Source organism: Perissodus microlepis, chromosome 12 (assembly GCF_051167445.1).
Source record: "Perissodus microlepis isolate ML-2025 ecotype Zambia chromosome 12, ASM5116744v1, whole genome shotgun sequence".
NCBI classification, from domain to species: domain Eukaryota; kingdom Metazoa; phylum Chordata; class Actinopteri; order Cichliformes; family Cichlidae; genus Perissodus; species Perissodus microlepis.
In genome coordinates, this window is record NC_140472.1 from 3,758,907 (window position 1) to 3,780,292 (window position 21,386).

The 21,386-nt window shown below is 43.0% G+C and overlaps 5 protein-coding genes across 8 annotated transcripts; 4 read left to right on the forward strand and 1 right to left on the reverse strand.

Annotated features, from left to right (window-relative positions):
- The first annotated feature begins 2,492 nt into the window (after positions 1–2,492).
- On the forward strand, positions 2,493–4,305 carry pla2g1b (phospholipase A2, group IB (pancreas)). Its single transcript, XM_084945757.1, has 4 exons — positions 2,493–2,604; positions 2,750–2,891; positions 3,866–3,999; positions 4,120–4,305. The coding sequence occupies exons 1-4, from the start codon at positions 2,556–2,558 to the stop codon at positions 4,236–4,238; spliced, it is 444 nt and encodes a 147-aa protein (XP_084801883.1). The 5' UTR covers positions 2,493–2,555; the 3' UTR covers positions 4,239–4,305.
- Positions 4,296–7,367, reverse strand: LOC146375629 (perlucin-like protein). Of its 3 annotated transcripts, XM_084945753.1 has the most exons (9): positions 7,272–7,367; positions 6,150–6,199; positions 5,709–5,780; positions 5,547–5,630; positions 5,347–5,433; positions 5,194–5,244; positions 4,970–5,109; positions 4,764–4,879; positions 4,296–4,642 (listed from the first exon to the last, which is right to left on the reverse strand). In XM_084945753.1, exons 3-9 carry the CDS (start codon positions 5,776–5,778, stop codon positions 4,489–4,491), a joined length of 702 nt encoding a protein of 233 aa, XP_084801879.1. In that variant the 5' UTR covers positions 5,779–5,780; positions 6,150–6,199; positions 7,272–7,367; the 3' UTR covers positions 4,296–4,488. The 3 variants fall into 3 exon arrangements, with proteins under 3 accessions (XP_084801879.1, XP_084801878.1, XP_084801877.1); XM_084945752.1 differs by having other exon boundaries at positions 5,547–5,622; positions 5,709–6,199; XM_084945751.1 differs by having other exon boundaries at positions 6,150–7,297.
- cox6a1 (cytochrome c oxidase subunit 6A1) lies at positions 7,321–8,882 on the forward strand. The gene is made up of 3 exons (XM_084945758.1): positions 7,321–7,465; positions 8,334–8,476; positions 8,587–8,882. Exons 1-3 carry the CDS (start codon positions 7,321–7,323, stop codon positions 8,671–8,673), a joined length of 375 nt encoding a protein of 124 aa, XP_084801884.1. The 3' UTR covers positions 8,674–8,882.
- A 1,254-nt stretch (positions 8,883–10,136) lies between these two features.
- LOC146375631 (uncharacterized) lies at positions 10,137–12,998 on the forward strand. The gene is made up of 7 exons (XM_084945755.1): positions 10,137–10,229; positions 10,374–10,548; positions 10,660–10,730; positions 11,005–11,178; positions 11,252–11,349; positions 11,431–11,502; positions 11,590–12,998. The coding sequence occupies exons 1-7, from the start codon at positions 10,214–10,216 to the stop codon at positions 11,731–11,733; spliced, it is 750 nt and encodes a 249-aa protein (XP_084801881.1). The 5' UTR covers positions 10,137–10,213; the 3' UTR covers positions 11,734–12,998.
- A 1,477-nt stretch (positions 12,999–14,475) lies between these two features.
- Positions 14,476–21,314, forward strand: hps4 (HPS4 biogenesis of lysosomal organelles complex 3 subunit 2). 2 transcript variants are annotated; one of them, XM_084945749.1, is made up of 12 exons: positions 14,476–14,916; positions 15,180–15,270; positions 15,439–15,582; positions 15,681–15,788; positions 16,239–16,355; positions 16,644–16,738; positions 16,842–16,914; positions 18,550–18,674; positions 18,780–19,443; positions 19,567–19,693; positions 19,819–19,845; positions 20,021–20,118. In XM_084945749.1, exons 1-11 carry the CDS (start codon positions 14,885–14,887, stop codon positions 19,842–19,844), a joined length of 1,602 nt encoding a protein of 533 aa, XP_084801875.1. In that variant the 5' UTR covers positions 14,476–14,884; the 3' UTR covers position 19,845; positions 20,021–20,118. The 2 variants fall into 2 exon arrangements, with proteins under 2 accessions (XP_084801875.1, XP_084801874.1); XM_084945748.1 differs by lacking the exon at positions 19,819–19,845 and adding an exon at positions 20,410–21,314 and having other exon boundaries at positions 14,479–14,916; positions 20,021–20,132.
- Positions 21,315–21,386: the final 72 nt, after the last annotated feature.

Genomic DNA, 21,386 nt, shown 5'->3' on the forward strand with positions numbered 1-21,386 from the left:
CTTGGTGACCTCATATCTGGCTTCAGGGACGTATATACGGTTATTTATGGGGTTAAGCTTTCATCACCATCACCTGCCTTTATATTTTATGCACATTTTTATATAACGAAAGTTTGTTACAGTATTTTTACTTTTTACTGAAAATCTTTCTTCTACTTGCCTCTATAATATGGTTGGTCTTTTCTCCCTGGTCACTCTGTGTTTCCATGGATTTGAATTATTGGAAGTTGAATTAAAAATAACTCATCAGCCTCACAGCTGTGTAAATAGCCAGCACTTACCACAGTTCCCACAACTTTCCACGGCACATTTCTGACGTGGGGTGTTTTATATGTGTATCTCATAGTGTTGTCACAAAAGGAAGCAGAACATGATGATGAATGTGTTGGACCTTTACAGCACACTGAGTAGTTAAAAAAATAAAGTGATCAAAGTTTGTTATACGGCTGACAAAATTACAGTTAGAGCTTTAAAAACTGTGAGAGATCAGTATCAGTGCCAGTATCAGAGTCACAGAGAAACCTCTCCTCTAGGACTGCTGACAAATCACAAAGAGGACATCTATGACAAAAACAAATGTTCTCACGTGGATTTCTGCGGGTCACATGAGTTTATTTTAATTAGACTCGATTTTTTTCCCTCTACTGTGCAGTTTACATTTGTCAAGGTGATATTTACTTACGTATTGCCAAAAGCATTTGCTTGTTTGCTTTCACACGTATGTGCACTTGAGTGACATCCCACAGGGTTTAATATGATGTCGGCCCACCCTTTGCAGCTATAACAACTACAACTCTTCTGTGAAGGTTTCCACGAGGTTTAGGAGTGTGTTTAAAGGTCAGCAAATATTTGTGGAAACCTGACATAAGTAACATGCCAGAACCTCAATGCAGCATTAAGATAATCCCCCAAAGCTTCTCTTAATCTGCTTGAATTATTTTCTATAAGTTCATTCTTCTTGCACTGTGCTACTGCTGCACAGTAACTATTGTAAGTGACCACAGGGAGGCAATATAACAGCCTCCCTGTGCTGAGGGAGCTGGAGACCCAGCCCTAACCCTAACTTTTTTGAAACTCCCCAAATGTCCAAGAAATAACATCCCTCTACTCTTTAAAGACCTCTGTATTTTTTAATCAACATCTTTGACATCTTGGAAATCTTGAAAACATTCTGGAGACATTACATGCTAAAATGTGACTGCTCTGTAGTGTAGCTCTTATTTGATTCAGTGAGCAATGACTGGTACTCCAGGCCAGGAGGCTTTAGCACACCTGCTGGTGACTGTGACAGGCAACACTGCTGAGCCTATTTAGGCTGTCTGTGTCCGTGCTGTGACCATAACTGCTGTAAACAGCCTTGCTTCACAAAGACCCAAAGAGTGGATCAAAGAAGGCACAAAAATGATCTCTGGGAGACTCACAAAAAGCAGCAGTCTTAAAAGCATCATTAATAAAGAGAACCACCAGCAGAGCCATGACAGTTAAGTTACACCAGGATACAATCGTTCAATAGGACTGTTGCTGTTAGGCTTTACTCTGTTGCACCAGTAAAACAACTGTATTCACTCATAGATACTTTGAGATATGTGGCCTTCTGTGTTTTCATGTTATGCTCTCTTATTTTGAACAAAACTGCTGCATGTATACTAAAGCTACATATACTTGAGTGTTTCTCTGAGCAGAAGCAATAAAAAGACAACAAGCATTTCCATTTCCTGTCTCCAACATGACTCCTAAAAAGACAGCATTTATCTTCTCATGGACTCCACTAGTAACCTATTATGTGCTCCATAACTCAACACGAGTCGTCCAGTTGTGGATATGATTCCTCGTGAATGTTCAGGAAAAAATCATCTCTGTCATTCTTAGCCTAATTTCCAGGCAATGTATGATACTAGAAGTGATGTGGTAACAGTGACTGCTGTACACGGTGTAACAGCAACAGAAGGATAATTACAAATCACACACTAAGGAGGAGGAATGGTGAATTAAGCACTTACCAATACTGCACCAATACCTTACTAATATCCTACTAATGCTTAATAGTCTGACATTGTTATAAAGTTACCCAATTGCCCTATTTGGGCTTTTTTTTTTTTTTTCCCTGAATAACGTGGTCTATAATGTATTTCTACATTTTCTGCTTACTCTGTGCTCCCTTAGGTTTGGATTACCTGGAGTCAAATTAAAACTTGAACATGCACCTGTGTAAATAGCTAACATTTGGCACAGCTCTCATGACCTTCAGTTGCACCTTGCTTGTGTTCGGTGTGCATATAAGATCAAAGGAAATTAAACTTTACACAACAGAAAAAAAAAATCAACCAAATATAAAAAGCATTAATGTGTTTGTGCTTGCTCTTATATGCATGTGATTGTGTATGCACCTGTTGCTTATTTACAATACATGTGGATCCATATACGTTGTATAAAGTATTAAATAAGGGACTGGATGAATCCCAGCAGCTGGTCAAAGCAGGACCAGCTCTCAGTTGGACGGTCAATATAAAGCAACAGCTTTACCCCAAAGATCATTGAGACACTTCTCCAGTAAAATGCATCTGAGTCATTCTCTGCTCATTGTGCTCTTTGGCCTCCCAGCTCGTAAGTTTAAAAGTATTTGTCATGACAGCTCTCTTTCAGTGAAACTGATATCAGAAAATCTCCCAAGAGGCTTGAGTTTTGCCTGATGCAATGCCAGACAGTTCTGGGATGTGAACCTGCTACATGTCTCTGTTGGGTCTCGTAGTGCTGGGTTATCGAGCTCTGTGGCAGTTCAGGTCCATGATCCTGTGCACGGTACCCGATAGCTGGCCAGCGCTGGACTACGCTGATTACGGCTGCTACTGCGGGCTGGGAGGCTCTGGCACACCTGTTGATGAGCTTGACAGGTAAGACTGCTGGAGTCGTACTGCTCATGCTGCCTGCCATGTTCTGTCCCCCAGAGAGATATCCACCTCTGAGTCTCCCACAGTCACTGTGAGTTATACAGTGTATCGCACAAAGTATTTAAACAAACTTAGCAGGAATAGCAAATAGTTTATGTAATCCAAGTGGACGCTTCTCACAAAATGTATCAAAAAAATGTCATTAAACCCAAGAGTGTTTTTCTGCAGTGTTAATATCACATGTGAGGAGATTTCCCACAAACTGCACAACTGCATGATTATTACTTAGCTGAACACAGGCTGGAAATCTTTGTTCACTCTAATCTTAGTCATGGCAGATACGAGTTAAACTTGTCTTTTCTCAGCCACACAAACAGTAGAAACCACATGAGGACCACAAAACTACTTAATTCATTATTTGAACATTAACAGTCCCATGAACCTTTGTGCTCACAGTAACTGTTTCCTCAGAAAAGCCATTCAGTTGTTTGTGTAAATTAAATCTATTGCATTAATGGAATTTAGCTAGGAATTTACAGCGTTCAGTGAAAAGTGTTTCTTGTGCAACTTTGCTTTATTATCTCTTTTTGTTTTATTAATTAAAAGCTCATTAGATAAAATTGATTAGTGAATCACCCAAGGCGGTAAAAAATGTCTCCATGGACTGAGCCGCACTGTTACAGACATATTTTTTAATGTTTGCTTTTTGCTTGTTATAGACACAGATAGATATAGATAAAGAAAATACACCAAAAAAACCCCCAAATAAAAATCAATGCCATCACTGGGCGACCTCAGAGAGTCACAGAGAGGTTGCTGATAAACTGTCCTATTTCCTGATTTCTGCCAAGTTATGACATGTTGACCTTACTGATCCAGGATGCAGACTATACTCTAAGGAAACTGTTAGCAGCAGTCCTTTAGTAAATTTAAAAGGGTTGCTTTAATGGTCTGATTGTGTCATGTGTTTGTTGTAGGTGCTGTCAGGTCCACGACCAGTGCTACAGTGATGCCATGCAGCACGATGACTGCTGGGCCATCCTGGACAACCCCTACACTGAAATATACAGCTATAACTGTGACAAGGCCAGCAAAACTGTCACCTGCCTAGGTGAGTGTTAACAACAACAGCAGTGTACTATCAATCAACCTTGTCTACAGCTAGTAGTTAGATTTTCTCTTACTGTGTACAGCAAACACTCAACCGTCTTCTCTGCCTTTCCCCTTTTAGATGACAACGATCCGTGTGAGAAATTTATCTGCGAGTGTGACAGGAATGCAGCCGTGTGCTTCGGTGAGGCTGGTTACAGTGAGGAAAATGCTGGCATCCCGAGTGACCGCTGCCAGTGAGCTGAAGAGGGCATCATCATTTGAAAAAATAAAACATCAGTAAATGAATAGAAGTGCTATTGTTTCCATAGCTATTTATTTATTGTCCAAGAAAAGACTTAAAGACATACATGCACGTTTCATCTATTTCTGTGACACATCAGCATCAGTAACATCGTTTCCATCATTCTGGACTCCTGCCTGCCATGCAGGGTCGGCCTTGCTGGCGAGGGAGGGGCGGGGTTGTCATCTCAGGGAGTTCCCCTGTTCCTCATGCCCTTTTCTCACAGATGTAGCGGTACGTGATGTTACAGTCGGCATCATTCCACAACCTGCGTTCACGTCTTTTAGGCGGATGAAGCTGCCCGCAGTCCTCTCCATTCTCTCTGTAGTCCCAGTTGTCTGGCTGACCTTCATCCCAGAAACTGAACACAATCAGAAGAGGGAGGAGAAATAATGATGCCACACACAGTGATGACTTCCTTCTGCTTCAATTTGTTCCTCCCACTCATCTGTCTTTACATTTATTTTTTACATTTGTCTTACGTTGGGGTTGACCTGTAGTCAGTTCCGTCCACCCAGCTCCACTGTCCCTCGTGATGTCGTTCCACGAGTCCGATCCAATAGATATACTTGATTGGAACAATTCTGGAAATGTAGTCCTAGAAGTGATTAAAAAAACCCTTTGTTTAAGACTATGTGTGCTTCTTAATTGGCACGTTCACAGCAAGCTGATGTGATAAGGAGCTCACCAATTCCTCCGCAGTGTTCAGAACCAGCAGGTGTCCTCCGTGTGCTTTGCACTGCTCCTCTGCTTTGCTCCAGGTTATACTGGTGATGGATACCAGGTAACAGCTACTCTGGTAAGACACCCAGCCTTCGCTGCATGTTCCTATTATGATAACGATTAGCATATGTTGACTGTAAAAAGAAATAAAATCTGATATAAATGATTTAAAAGCATGCAGTTTAATACCTCTAACTGGGGTGAGCTCCTCTAAGGTGTCACTGTGAACTGTCATCTCGCCTTAAATGTGGAAAACCACAAAACGACAGCGCAAGATTGTGAAGAGGACTAAAAGGTTTATGTGTGCACATCTTCAAACCAGATATCATTTTGTTTTTTAACCTGAACTGAGAGCTGATGTTGTTCCTCCATGGTTTGTTTTCCCAAGATACTGTTTGAGATCTGTGATTTCCCTGCTTAACTGTGAAACTTTAAGATAAAGAAATGATAGAAAGAAAAGGTTAGATTCCTATACAGTTATATAATAATATATGAATGAACCAGCTTTACTTGACTGTGGTCACTGTGGACTATAGTCGTACATTTGATCCCGGTTACCAGCAGCAGAATCAACAACAGCAGCACCAGCAGGCCGTAGAGCACAAAAATCACAATCATCTTCATACCTACAAACAGTAACCAACCAAATCACTGGAAACTACTGGAAACTACTTGATTAAAATGAAGTGACATGAAAATGTTACCTGTCTTTGTGGTGTTTTCATGGACAGAGCTTCTATCCAAAGATCCAACCTGGTGATACTGAAGCTCCATTGCTGAAAGAAATCAGTTGATGCAAATGTGTGCATAAGTACTTAAAGCGCAGTTACCAGGATTCAGTATAGAGACATGATCAGACTACAAGAGGTTAACCAAATGGTTCTTGTTTGTTTTTAGGTCTCATATTATGTTAACTATTAATGGTTCAATAAATAGATGCTGGTCTTTTAATAGTCTAAAAGCAAACACTTTCAAATGTGTACAGCTAAAATTTGAGTTATTGTAAATTTAAATTATGTAAATACTTGTTGTATTTATTGATATTTAGATGATTACGTTTATAACCCCCTGTGTCATGCACTAGTCTAAGCCTGCAAAGCCATATCAAAGGCAAACAATCCCAACCAATAAAACTTATCACTCACCTTGATCAGCCAGAGTATCTGCGTATCTGGACTCTGACCATGCAACCCCACTGTTTAAAGAGAAACACATTCCAGGCACAGGAGACGTTTATAATGTGTTATAGTTATTTAAGGTTTATGAATCATTCTCTTGGGGTGAAGTTGAGAGAATTTAGGGGCTGTAACAAAAAAAAATGAAAGTAAAAAAAAAACTAGCTACAGTGGTGTTGGGGATCTAGTCAAATTTGAGTGAATTATAAACACCGAAAAGTACAATCAGATTTTGATCCACCATGCAATACCATGTGGAAAGGATCCCAAACATTACTGGAGCAGCGTGGCAGACAATCATTCCTAGAAACTACTTAAAGAAATTAGAAGAAAGCTTGCTTAAGACAGCTCAGGCTGTGCTGAAGAATAGAGGTGACTTTCAGGATCATTAGAAATATTTTTTTCCCTCCATATAAACTGTATTGCATGCTACATAAATTGCTGCACATAGGCTGCTGGGGGACTCCCATGATGCATTGAGTTTTTCCTTTCCTTTCACCTTTCTCACTCACTATGTGTTAATAGACCTCTCTGCATTGAATCACACTTGTTATTAATCTCTGTCTCTCTTCCACAGCATGTCTTTTATCCTGTCTTCCTCACCCCAACCAGTCGCAGCAGATTGCCCCGCCCCTCCCTGAGCCTGGTTCTGCCAGAGGTTTCTTCCTCTTAAAAGGGAGTTTTTCCTTCCCACTGTTGCCAAAGTGCTTGCTCATAGGGGGTCATTTGATTGTTGAATTTTTCTCTGTATGTATTATTGTAGCGCCTTGAGGCGACTGTTGTTGTGATTTGGCGCTATATAAACAAAATGGAATTGAATTGAATTGAATTTTGCATTCAATATACAATATACAGAAACTGAGGGGAGGCTGAACTAAATTAAATATAACAATATTTTAGAAAGTTACAAAATATGAGAAATACCTTTAATAAATACAAATAGCCCAATTATAAATATTCAGGATATTATAGGGATTAAATATATACGAATGATACATATAGAAAGCCTCACACCACATGAAATCAGAGAAAACATCACGTTACAGCTGTGTTATTTTAATGTGAAATGCAGGCTGCAGTTCTCCATCTCACCGCTTGGTGACACAGCAGAGCTCACAGTTGTCCGGCCTTTACGTCACGCATGTGTACAAACCTCTTCCGGTCTCTTCGTCAGCCAGAAAGGAAAATGGCGGCCTTTGGACGTTTCTCTCAAGTGTTGCTGAGGTCTTCTTTGACCCAAACCCGGCGTCAGCTCTCTGCCGCTGCCGGACACGGCGAGCAGTCAGGTAATTATAACACTCTATTTTACACCAGTGGTTGCATTTAATTTGTTTTGGCTTTAAGACGACCTGTTATGTTGGATCCAGTGACCTTGCTGAGCTAGCTAGCGTTGGCATTAGCAGTAGCAATGCATCCTTGAGAGGAGAGCACGTAGTCACTGCCCCCCGAAACTTGTGATTTTCTTGCATTTGTTGTTGTCTGTGTCTCACAGCAGCGCAGTCTGTTAGTTAACATGATTTAAAAGTGGAGCAGTGTGACGAACAGCATGTCTTACGAGCTAAAGTGCAACAAAAGATGAAAGGATAGTCATAAAGACACCTGATAATCGTTATGACCGACAGCTTGTAAAGGAAGTATTTATTTCAACAAGAGAAAGGCAGACCAGTGTTAAGATAAAGAGAGGATAGGCATGCGTTTTGAGCAGGAACGAAAAGGACAGCTTTTAACTGAATTGACTTGAGTTGAATAATTGTGGAGATACAAGGAATTTGAACTGTTCATGTATAAATGCGCAGTTAATTTTGCATTTCGCATTGACAGTCTTTTAAAAGAGAGACTTTAAACCGTGTCTAGTGAGGTCATATCTTACAGAATCTTACAGCTGAAAGTAACAACATGCATCCAGTGGGGCCTTTTTATATGGTGTATTTTTGGACCAGATTTGAATGTAACTGTCTTTTAGTGAGTTAAACTGGTTGTATTTCTTGGATTTAGTTCTGGTCAAGGGCATGCTCTGTCGACTGTCTCAGGGGCATTCATATGATCTAACAGTGTCAGATGTCAGCACATTGTTATCGTTTTACTTCTCTTTCGCTCTTCTTTCTATTGTTATTGTTACTTGTTAGTTAAATAATTCTGATTTCTTATCCCCAGGTAAGACCTGGAAGATCCTCACCTTCGTGGTTGCCCTTCCAGGTGTTGGAGTTTGCATGTTGAACACATTCTTGAAGGAGCAGCACCACAGCCATGAGCAACCAGAGTTTGTCCCCTACACCCATCTTCGCATTCGCAGCAAGGTCTGACTTCATGAGACTTGTAATTTTAAGTGCTGCCTTTAAAAAAGAAAAACAACAACAACATTATTTTTGACTTAATTATGTTTTTCTTATGCTTCCCCTCCCATTAGCGTTTCCCCTGGGGTGATGGCAACAAAAGTCTTTTCCACAACCCACATGTGAATCCTCTTCCTGATGGCTATGAGGGACATGAGTAAAAAACAAACCTCCAGATGTCACAGATGGGATCAGTCCTTGTTAAGCAGTTGTTATTGGACCACACTCCTATTCACAGTTTACTCTTTTCTCTTTAATCGTTTTACCTCTGTGCTCTTAACACAGGGCACCTGAACCAATAGCTCTTTTGTTCTGGACCATTATACAAAATGTCTGACTTAACATAAATAAAGTAACTTCTATTACCTCACTTCATGTTTCTTGTATGTATCCATGCAGTTTGACCCATTTTATTTCCAGTTAGAAAATAACTAGAATTACCCAGTTGGGCTGTTGTTTGTTTACCCTGTACATGTCCTTGGCAGTTCCAATGCCCTGCTTTGGGTTTGCTCTGGCACTGGAATACTGCACCTTGTCCTTTGCCCTGTAGGTGCTGTTACAGACTCTGAGGAGGAGCCGCACGTCACTCATCCTGGCTGGGGAAAAGCTGGCGGTATTTTGCGACAATAACGTTGCCAGTGCAAAAAGTGAAATAGAACAGCACAGTCTCAGTATGTTCCTCTACATTCTTGCTTTCAAACAGTGACCAGTCGGTATCCATGAAACAGTCCTGTCACAGAGACGGCCTGTTCTGGCCAGATTTTAACCTTTTTTGTGAGAGGTTTGGATCTAATTTCTAATTACTAACAGCAGTTTTATTGAAAAGGCATACTCACAAAGCACAGGAGTTACAGTTTGTAAATAATTATCATTCTTCAATATAAAGCTACTCTCATCAGCTGCCTTAGTCACGACAGGTAGCAGAGCATGTTGATTTCATGGTCACGTGAATCACTACACTATGCAGCCATCATTGTTTAATATCGTTTGTTTTTTCTTTTAGATCATACACAAAATCTTAATAGACCCTGTTCATAGCAGACACTGAGAAGTCCTAATAGAGGAGCTGACAGTAACGAGTGTTCTTTCCCCAGTACAAGCTTTGTGATGTCTTGCTGAGGGAGTGCCTGCAACTCCAGCGCTGAAGCAGCTCTTGTGTATCGTTCACACCTGTCTTCCTCTGTTACACTCAGTAAAATCTGGGTCAGGCTTGTGCCCGTTCAGTCTGTGGCTACCCCCTCCCCCCAGCCCCCCAAACCCGACATGACTCCTACGTTTTCCACAGGTCACCAGTGTCTATAAACCAGCTCTATAAGCTTGTCCCGACCCAACAACCATTAACGTTATCAGTGATGATGTGATGATTCGCGCACGTGACTCGCTCTTTGTTACAGACTCCACCTCTTTCACGTGAACGCGCTTTAAGCCGAATTAGAAAATCCAGGGTTAACAAAGCTCGCTGATAGACAGCTCAATGACACCGTTTACCTTTGCCCGCTTCTGGTTTTTCGAGGCTAACTGATGATGGGACTCGTGCCGTAACTAACCGTAGCATCGATCAAGCTCGGCTTTACTCCGTCTCGCGACCGCGGGTTACGATTTGATTACTAAATCTAGCATTGAAACATCTCGGATAACTGCGCGTCCCCGCTCCTCCACGAAGGGAAGATCAGTCGCACGCAGAAACCCGGATCGAAATCCATGAACGCAGACGGAGGTGAGGAGACTTTGTGCAAGATCACATAAACTGTAACAAAACCCCCAAAAAACAATCAAAACCAACAACGATCATCACGTGGTTTTTGACTCTCATTCATGTACATTTATAGTACATTTATATTTCTGTGTTATTTTAAAACAGATTTTCAGATAATGAGGAAACAGGAGAGGGCGCATTTTTTCAGCTCCAAGGAGCAGGAGCTCATTCTGAAGTTGTATGAAGAGGAGAGAGAGATACTAACAGCTAAATCCAACACCACCAGTGCCTCTAAACTCAGAGAGGAAGCCTGGCAGAGAATTGCTGATAAAATAAATGCGTAAGGACATTTATTCACTCGTGTGAGTGTGATTGACCTATATTCAAATTATTGAATATAGACCCCTGTAGTCTGTACTGACACATCATCTTTATTTTTCCTGCTTCACAGGGTCTCAGACAGTGGCTACAAAAGGACATGGCAGCAAGTAAAAGTCAAACACAAGAACATTGTGCAAACAGGTGCAAGCACTTTGTCTTAGTTTTGATCTCAGCGAGTCAGCAGTTGCTTTGTAAAAGAGGTTTTTCTTTGTGGTTTTCTGCAGATCATTAAGTCTAAATGAATGAGTTTATGATCTTTGAGCTTATGAACTCTCCGCATCATTAAAATGCTTTATGCACATACACGCACTAGCATGACGGAGCTGTATAACATTCAGTGTTTCTCTTCCTGCACTGGCTCAGAGTCGGTAAAGTCCAGGTGTGTTACGTACCTGTTAAATCTGTCCCTGTGCAGCAAAAAGGAAAAGGGTTGCAATGATGAGAAACGAGGGCGGCTCGGCGACCCCGTCTCTGAACTCGGGTGAGGACGACGTGCTGCATCACAAAGACAACGGGCTGAGGGTGGAGGTTCTCCCTGGAGGCGCCTGTATTGACCCAGCAGCTGTGTCTGACAGCTCTTTCATGAGCGGTAGGTGAAATTCACGAGCATCCCTGCAAAAGTTTCCACATTGGCTTATTTAAATGTTGCTTCGCTGCTGCAGTGTCGGGCCACCCTGTCCTGCTGCTGCCCATAACAAAGACTGAACCAGAGAGCCTCAGCAGCGACGAGACGGACATTAGTGACACTCAGTTTGAGGGGGTGAGTACTGCTGCGCGTGCATCTCCTGGAGCTTTTGCCTGTGAGTACTTGGCATGAAGACTGGATTGCTCTTTTTAACAGGATGTTCACGGCAGCAGCTTGCAGGAGGGCGCTAACGCAGCTGGCGCTACAGCTGGTGGCAGAAGCGGAGAGGTGAGGTCCATTTGTCACAGCTGTCCTGTGCTAATGAGAAGAAACAAATGCAACAAGAGCGCATGTTTTGTGTAATCTGATTCACAGAAGCAGACAGAAAACCTCAGGTCTCTCTACTGCTCCTACCTCAAGAAGGAGATCGAGAACCGGGACCAAGAGATGGCTTACAGAGCACTTAAAATGAGGAAGCTGGAGAAAGAAATCTTATTACTTGACAAGCAGCTGATGTGATTGCAAGGGAAAAAAAGTACTTTTATCCTTTTATGTGGAAAAACAAGAATTTGTTGAAATGACATGTTGCCTTTTACCCCGGCACGCTCACAGAGGAGTGTTTAGGTTGTAGTTGGCTGCAGCTGTAGGCAGCATAATCTCTTACATGCTGGTCAAGGTTGTAATGATACATGTCACTACCCTTTTTTTTGCAATATTGCATCACACAACTTATGCAACGGTGCTGATGCTGCCGTACACCGATTCTCAGACCACGAGAGTGTTTAAAGCGCACTGATGGAAGGCAGCATGGCTGCTTGAGGGTTCACAGTAGCATGTAAGTGGAGCCTGTGAGAGCACCATGTTCACTGTACTCTACCACAGCAGGTTTAAATGAACGAATGCAACAACAGATGGCTTTAATGTCAGAAGAGATTTTTAGGACCTTTTATATGTATTTGTGACAACTGGTCCAAATCTTATGCTTAAAATTTTAAATTGCAATTCTCAAGCTCCTTGGAAAACGTCCTGAGGTCCAGGAAAGATGTGACAGAGAGTTCTTGCTGATCCACTTTTATGAACCTTTCTCTGAAGTCACATTAATGGATGCCGTTGCTAAGCAGATGCAGCTAATGCAGTCGGTGTTCCACCAGAACCCTCGCTCTGTTTTGATGATTTTATTCCGGACAGTTGTGGTTATTTATAGAGATACTTCATTAAACCACACAGTGTCTCACACAAGGAGACATCTTCATGACATGACAGATTTGTAACAGTTCATCATTTTCTTGGGGTTGCCTAAACGAAGCTCAGCGCGGGAGATTATGTGATGACTTGCGTCATTTCTCAGTCATGTTGGTTTTTAATACAGGGCGCTCCAGCCTATCCTCTTCTAAAGGATAGGAAGCTTCTGAGCATCTTTAGTGTCCAAGGAATTTCACCAGCTCTTATCATGGCTGCCATGCAGATACATCTGAGTCACTTTGCTCAGTTGGAAACCTTCTAAAGCAAAGCTGACTCTTTGTTTTTAATCACCAGCACGCAGAAAATTGGTGCTAACTGTTCTGTCACTGCTGGAGGCCTCCTAATAAACAGGCCGCTGGGTCACGTGATTTTCAAACGCATAAACTTCGCAGTTTATAAGAATCGTTGTCTGCTCTTTCTCTATGAACAGCTCTAACTCTCTGACATTTATCTCCAAAGAGTGATGTAAAAATCATGAGGTTAAGAGTAGAAAAAACTCAACTGTTAATCATTATGTTGATTAAATATGAATTTTGGTAAAAGTGTGGCTGCTTAGTGTAACTATTACTACTTCATATCATCGCTGTTGAGTCCGGTGTGCCGGAGAATGGGTTGTGAAGACTTTTATACAGAGACAGGTGTGTCCTTGGACTCCCACAGTGCACTGCGCGCTTGTTTGTGGGTCCAGAGTTCGCCATTAGGCGTGGATATTGTCCAGCAGCTGCACGTCCTCATGAGGCTTGGACACTAAATCGAAATGTCTGGGCTGGACTGAGAGTGAAAACAGCGCTTCCTCGCCAAAAATATTAAACTCGAGTCCCTCCTTGTGAACAGCTGCGTGCTTAAACGTCTCCCTCGCTCACCTGATAAGCAGCTGAGTCCAGTGTCATCGCGCTTTCCTGCAGCCATGGGCTGGCGAGCGGTGCGCGTTCACGGCCCACGAATGGAAGCCATCCTTAATCAAGAGCAGAGAAACGGATGTGCGATGGCTCTGCGGAGGAAAATGTGAAGTCAAAGCGGCTGTAAGATGTAGAGCGTTTCAAAATTTTCCGATCCAGTCCCAGTGGAAACGCGCGTGATGCTGGGAGGGGCTCGTTACAAATGCGTTCTTATTGCGCAGTTATAAATCCACGCTCGACCTTTAACACCGTGCGTGAGAGTGGAGCTGCTGGAGGTCACCTTTCCTGCCAAAAGCCTCTGGCACTGCCTTTCCCAGGATGAAGAGCACGCGGGCATTTCACGTTTCCAGGCTTATGATCGGTTGTTGTCGAAGTCTTATGGAGCAATACACAGAAACGGTCCATGTAATGTGCCACCGGTTTGATTTAAAAATAAAATACAATAAAAACAAAACATTAGTTTTGTGTGGATGTGATCTCTTCCTCTTTTTTAAAAGTTCTGCCTAAAGCATCCGTTTCCACATAAATTAAAGAGTAATTTAAACAGTTGTAAATGACTTCTTGGGCTATAATCTGTCAAAAACACCTCAAACATAACTCTCATGAATGATATCAAGTCATTCCGAGGCAGAAAGAACGTCCCTGTCACAAAGTAGAAGCTGCAATCAAGTTTTGGTAAAGGGACTATTTACTGAGACTAAAAAAAGTGTCTCTTTGAAGAGAGATCTGGCCAACATGGAAACAAATATCACATTTCTATAAAGATGTTTTAAGTGTCAAAAAAGGACTGGACTGACTGTAAATATGGAGTAGGAGCAACCAGGCTTGCAATACTGATCATTTCTTGATTTTAGCCCTTCATAAATCCTGTTCATTACCAATAAAAAAATGGCTTAAAATAGACACATTTGACTGTGCAGGATTCATACATTCAAAGATGTTTAAGAAGCACGTTGTCTGAAAACGCCATGATAGTTTTACAAAACAAACAAACAAACAAAATAAGAAGAAAGTGACACTTTTCACAACAATTTCACGTAAAAGCACCGACACTGGGATCATAATCAATGTGACACTAAGAGGCAATCCGCCAACCAGCAGTGAGTAATCCTCACACACTCTCATCTTCACGTTTCTAGTAATGTGAAGCGTAATGGCGCACTAGTTTGTCCCTGTGCGCTCGCCGTCCTTTCACATGATTTCCACTGCGTGTGACTGCCCTGCATTCCTCAAGTGGCGATATTTTCTCTGTGTGGAAGTGATTAAAACTTACGGCGAGCGAAACGTAAACATGGCGTGAAAACACGCTCCGTGGCCGTGTTTTGAGTGATCTGCGGCAAACAGCGGACCGTCTGCGGCGTGACAGGCGATTACTAAGATCAGAATTCGCGGATAAAACATCAGTTCCACTTTTTGTGTTTTAGTAGTTGTGCGTGTGTGTGTGTGTGTGTGTGTCAGAGTGCATCTTCAGCCTGCTCGGGCGGATGGATACAAGATACTGAGGGGCTTCTGGGGGCTTCGCGTCGGTCATGGCTGAGCTTCTGCAGCCAGATTCAAGAATGTAAGATCCGCTGAGAGCCACTTTTACTACAGACACCAGCTACAGCATGCAGGGTGGACCATAAACATACACGGCTTTGCTACTTTGCTGATAGTGAGCTACTACATTATTATAGCAAACCAAACACATATCTTTATGCACAAAGTTAATTAGATGCTTGCTTCCAGCACAGTATTGCTAATGCGTGGTTGAAATGTGTCTTTTCTTGCTTCTTTATTTCTTAAATGACACATTTAGCCACTCGTGTGTGTTTACTTCTGCAGGTGTAACTATTTCTTCCTATATGATGGATCCAAGGTCAGAGGAGAGGCTGATCCTACAAGAGACGGAATCTGCTACTTCTACCCTGAAGAGGTGTGGCTGACACAAAGTGCTGCAAGCTGCACGTCTAATGTGTGTGTGTGTGTGTGTGTTAGGGAGTGTGTCGAAGATGATAACAATTTCCCAGCACTTGTATTTGTGTGCGTATGTTCTTAGCTTGATTTCAGAGAAGTCTGTGAAAGCATCACATGTCTCTGTCAGACCCCACTAGACAAACAGGAGCTGCTGTGTGGGCAGCTCGCTGGCGTGGGCCGCTGCGTCTCTGAGCTCTCCTCCTCTCCAGCGCGCACGCTCAGGATGCGGCGCAACAAGTTCGCCATCCGCATGAAAGACGACTTCTTCTGGGTGAGTGGGGCTCTACTGGTGGTCCAGCAGCAACCTCTTGTGATATTTCAGCCTTCACTAATGGTTATTCTGGGGATGTGTTTTCTTTTCTCCCCCAGGCGCTGGGCTGCTCGGTGGATGTCCCTACTGTCAGCGTGTCTGAGTTCCTGGACCAGCTGATTGACCTCTTCTGTTTCTACAACGGCCCTGTCCGCCAGAGCTATCAGGTGCAGCTGCACAAATACTTCTGCTTTGTTCTACGTAGGTTTAAGAAACATTTACATCAGCCGTCACAAAAAGATCAAGATGTCTGACAGCACAACCAGTGACAAGTTAAAGGGGAAAAAAAGCCTTTATGTGTGTGGCTTTCAGCAACACTGTGGGGCTTTTTATTGAAATGGTTTTGGGTGGACTTAGTGTGAAGGGTCAGTGCAAACCTTCATCTCTGGTCTCTTCTCTGAGGAGCCTCCCTGTGCTTCATCCGTAGCACTGAGTATGACAACAAAGTGAATCACACGCTGTGGCAGGCAAGCAATCTCGGCCCATGTGAGACATTTCGGGCCGTGCCGTTAAACAGTGGTCTGCCACCTTTATGTTTGAATTTCCTTTAATTTGCCACCTGTCTGAATAAAATCCCCAAATGCTCATTGTCATCGAGTTTGACCTTTGCTTGGCAGCTCAACAGTCAGGAAACCCTGGCAGCCCAGTGGGCGAGGTACCTCTCTCACCTGCAGTCAGGATCCTCAGAGCTTAGTCACATCTTCAGCTGCTTGAAGACCATCGACTCGACTAACGTAAGTACTAAAGGTCACACGTGGGGTTCTGCTTTTAGCCTGCCGCCACTCAGAAGGCAGAATATATCACAACATCCTGTGGTGTTGAGTAAGACCTCAGCATGGCTCGACAAACCATCAGCGGTTCATTTCTGCTTATTTAGTGTGCCTGCAAGATACATGTAAACAATACAGTGGGCACACGCTGGAGATTTGCTCAGTAGATGATAATATAAAAGCAAAATCATTTTTTTATTGTTTATTTCTGCATGAGCTGCTGGTAACATTTCATCGGATTCGTTTCCTCAGGTTGACCCTCTTCTCCTGCTCAAAGCGGCCCTCATTATTCAGGCCTGTCAGCGCTGCCCTCTAGTGTTAGCCGGATGTATTCTGTTCAGAGGAAGGTGAGCTCGCGTTTGAAGAGAACGGCCACGACTTCTTCTTTTAAATGTCAGCTTCTGAAATCAGAATTTTTTTTAATGTATTTTTTTGTGATCTGCTTCAAAGAGTTGTCAGCACACAGATGTCTCCAGGGCTCACAATGAAGGTCATGGTTCACGAGAGTGAAACATACACCAAGGTAGGACTTCAACATTTGTCCAGAGGTTTCCTAAACTTTTTTTCTTTTTTCTTCAGATCAGCAGTAGTAAAATCGTAGATATAATGAAAAGTTAACGTAAGTAAAGCAGCCTGAAAAGACGAGACGCACCAGCCTCCTCCCCCATTCACACGCATACACATAATTAGGGGATGGAAGCTCAAGGGTACTTCGCAGGTCCCTCCGCTGTGAGGACACCATGCTTGATTGATGCACTGTGCAGTTAGTGTTTTGTGACAAATTTCTTTATTTGAGCAAGCTGCAAAAGCCGTACTTTAGAACTCAGAGAATAACTTATTCTTCATCCAGGGTCACTCTCTTTGATGTGATAGGTCTATAAACGCATAATATTTCCACATGTCTCCACTGACTCTATATATTTGTTTCTCTAAGACGCAGGCAATCTTTAATAATGTCTAAAATGTAACAAAAAATACAGCATAACTTTGGCCTGCTGTTAAAGTGCAGAACGTCACTCGTGGACGGGCTATAAACAATCAAGAAGAAGAAGTTTGAAACAGGAGCTTGTATGTATTGTAAAAATGAATGAATATTAAGTGTTGGCATATTTTCAGCCTGATGAAAACTTGGTGTATCTCAACATGGTGTGCAGTGTGTCCTATTAATCTATAACAGATTAATAGAATCTGAAAGCAATGTACTTAAGAAATAGGGGAGAAAAATCCATTAATAATGAAGGGAAACGGGGAGAAAGGTTTTATGGAGTGATGAATCCAAATCCAAATCTCCAGTTTTGTTTCAAATACACTTTGAGGTCTGTGACCATCTATAAAACACAGCAGAGGCTCTGTCATGGTTTGGAACAGCATTTCCACCAGTCGTTTTTGAGATCTTATCAAAATTAATGGAATTATGAACCCAGTAGAGTTCCATCATTTTCATCCACTGTGCCAAAAAGTGTTTTATTGGAATCAGCTTCATTTTTAAGCATGATGATGATCCCAAACACACATCCAGTGCCCTAAACCTGGATAGAAAAGACACAGTGGAACACCATCAGTCATGGACTGACCACTCCAGAGACTGGACATCAACATTATTGAAGCAGTGTTTTGACAGAAAGACAGACAGACAGAACAGAAGGCAAAAAGAAGAGCTTGTCCGTGAAGAAGCCTGGTGAACTATTCCTGAAGACTATTTAAAGAAAAGTATAAGAAAGCTCGTCTAAGACAGTTCAGGCTGTGTTGAAGAATAAAGAATAAAACCTATAAATGACAGAAAACAGAAAAACTGGAGTAAACCATGACAACTAATCTCAGCACACGCAGTGATTCATCCTGTATGCTGCTGCTGTGACCCCGGGGTAGCTCAGCTATAAGCAGCTAATGCAAAGACACATGCAGAATTGCAGTGTGGTGCTAGGTGTTCTCACAAGCTAGCAAACCTGTTAGATTCCCTGGGAGGATGTGGGCTGGTGGATAATTAAAGTGGGCTGATGATGCAGCTCTCACTCTCAGAGGTTCTCAGAGAGCCTTTATTGTCATTGTGCAGAAAGACACCGAAGTCAGGAGTGCTGCTGCTCCTGTTGCATTTAAGTGTTGCAGCTGTATAACAGGCAGCAAAAAATAATAATAATATTTTTGTTTTCTTGTGTAGGCTCAGCGGCCTAATGGAACAAGTGCATCAAGCTCATTTAGCGGTACTGTCAGCTCCACAACTGTGTTCCTGACCACGCCTGAACTCCAGGACCTGCAGTCTGCTCCTGTCGACAAAGGTTTCAGGTGGTTTCTCCTTATTTATTTTACAGATGATATTCAGTGAAGCTTATTTAAACAAGCTGCTTGAATCCCATTGTTACACAGTTCTGACATTCTAAAACCTTCCAGCTGTCCTACCACGCCACAAAGAGATGGTCCCTCAAAGAAGACCCGCCTGTCAAGGACTTTATCCGACACTCCTTCTACTGAGTCACAAGTGTCAAATCCAAGTTTATCCAAACCTCCTCAGAAGGCGTCCCTCAGCCCTCGTTTGTCAGACTCCGATGTGTTCAGCCCGGCTTCGTCCCACAGCGCTGCCAATTCCCTCAACCCATCTCCACAGTCGCTCAGGCTTCTCTCAAATGGAGAACACGCTGTTGAAGATGAGGCGGAAGAGAGCCGCTCCCGCGACAGCACAGGTGGTTGCATCCAGATTCGCAGTGAAGGAGACGGCTCCGTGTTTGAAGAAGACTCCCATCTAAATGGAGGAGAAGGGGAGGGAGCTTTTGGGGGTGTGTTTGAGTTTCAAGCGGTCGAGTCTGGAAATGAGCAGCCGCACGATGATAAGGTGGTGGAGGAAGACAGCAGAGTCTCCCGTGGGAGTGTTTCAGGCCACAAGGCAGGGAAGAGCGATCCTCCTCCTCTTCTTCCTCCTCCTCATTATCTCTGTGACGCCTCAGAGGAGAATGCGCTGATCCCCATGATGTTGTACATGCACAGAGTGAAGGGCTTGGTGCTGGCTCTGCTGGTGGAGCCTCACTTCATGAGTGACGCCACTTCTATGGAGGAAGTGGTGAGGGCTGTGTTTTGTTTTGTTTTTCCTCTGCAAACTGCAGCTCAATTTAAATTCAAGCAAATGAGTGCGTTGTTTTTGCCTTTGTCATGCTGATACGTGGCATTGTCGATCTGTCTCCAGTATCACAGCAGCCTGGCTTCACTCAATGGACTGGAGGCCCATCTGAGGACCATCTCTCCGGGTGCCCCAGGAGGTCCAGGGCCCTACACCTTTGCCCATTTCGACTGCATTCAGAGCACGCTCACAAGTAATAACTGCCCCTTAAATATCTAATCAGCTGTCTCCCTGCGTTAAATATTCGGCACTCCCTACGCTTGTCTTTTCAGCTTTTTTTTTCATATCTGATATTCCCAAACATTCTGTCTCTTCCAGTTTTCCAACTTTCACTTTTCTGCTGAAGTGAGTATAAGTCCCTGCATCTCTACCCAGGGCAGTGGGGGTAGGAGGGGGGAGGGTTGGTAGATTGTCTTTGCATGAGCTAACTGCTAATTTCAAGGACTGTGATCAGCATTCCTTTGAGCTGCAGGCATGCCTGTCCAGGTTAATGTGCCTCTGTTATTGTGTGTCTCTGCAGCCAACCTGTCTGGCCGGTCAGGGGGAGCCTGGGATCAACCCTTTGTCAGAGCCACATCACTTCTTCACTCGCATTTCTGTAACACTGAGACTCTGCAGGAGGCTATTATCAGGTCAGCATGGCAATGATGCAGTAGCTTTTGGTGTGAGAGGGTGGAGGGGGCAGGGGGATTTCTTCTACTCAAGTAAAGGTTAGAAGGGAGGGGGGATTATTTGACAGTTTATCACGTCCATCCCTCTGAACCTAAACCTTCCCTTAACTAGCGTGGATCTCGCTCTGACAGCTGATATTTACTGGTAAAAACCTCCTACACTGTTTGCCGTCTTTAGTGTGTTTGTTTGTTGCACAGCGGGCTTGAAATTTAAATCTGCGTGACATTATGTCGGCAGGAATGCCAGCACAGCTGTGTATGGAACCCGCAGCGTGGCCCAGGAGACTTACTTCCAGCAGAACGGAGGCTCGCTGAGGAACTCGGGCATCCCGAACCACCAGGACAGCGCTTTCTCGCTACCCAGCAAGGCCCGGCACAGACTGCTGAAACACGGGGTTAACCTGCTCTGACAGGCCAGCGTCGGGTCGCCCGTTCAGGAGGAAATGTATTTCACTGGGAGAAGAACTGCCCTGTAAGTAACATTAAAAAAATAAAATGGAAAAAAAGCTCTGCTGTAGGAAATTTTACAACAGGATTACATCTTCTTTGCTGCCCTCCAGCTGTGGTTTACTTGTTCCCATGACATGCTGTACATTACCGTACGCTGTGGCACTGTGCTGTAAAACCCTAGTGGATCTCATATTCACAGCAGAACTGTTTTTTTTTTTAATTTATATTGTAACTATAAATTTGCTATGACAGTGGATGCTTGTTAAAGCTTAGGTAAAGTAGGTTATGTTTACTTCCATGCTTGTATGAGTCTAATTTTATTTGTTACATTTAAACAAAAAAAAAAAATAAAGTAACTGTCTGCAGCAGATGTTTCTGTTGCTTTCACTCATGCATTTAGACTGAAGCCAGAATCGTTATCCTCTCCCACATTTGAGAAGAAAAACATGCTTGTTCGCTGCTCCTGTATTGGCTTATTTCGCCTATTTGTCTAGAAGTTCTAAAGCATTTTATAATCAACTCTATGTCAGCAATCAAAAAGTGTTATTTAAATATTTGGCTATTAGGACTGTGATTTGTCTTTATTGCTGTCATTTACACAAAATGTGTGTATTCGAAGGTTGTCTGAGAAGAGGTTTGCTGTGATGAACTTCTGTGTGTTTTAAAATAAAATGAATATGTGATCCGCTCTGAGTTGGCCTCTTATGAGCTACTTTTCTCATGACTTGTGAAAACAGCTGGGGTTGCCTGACCTTCTTATGACTT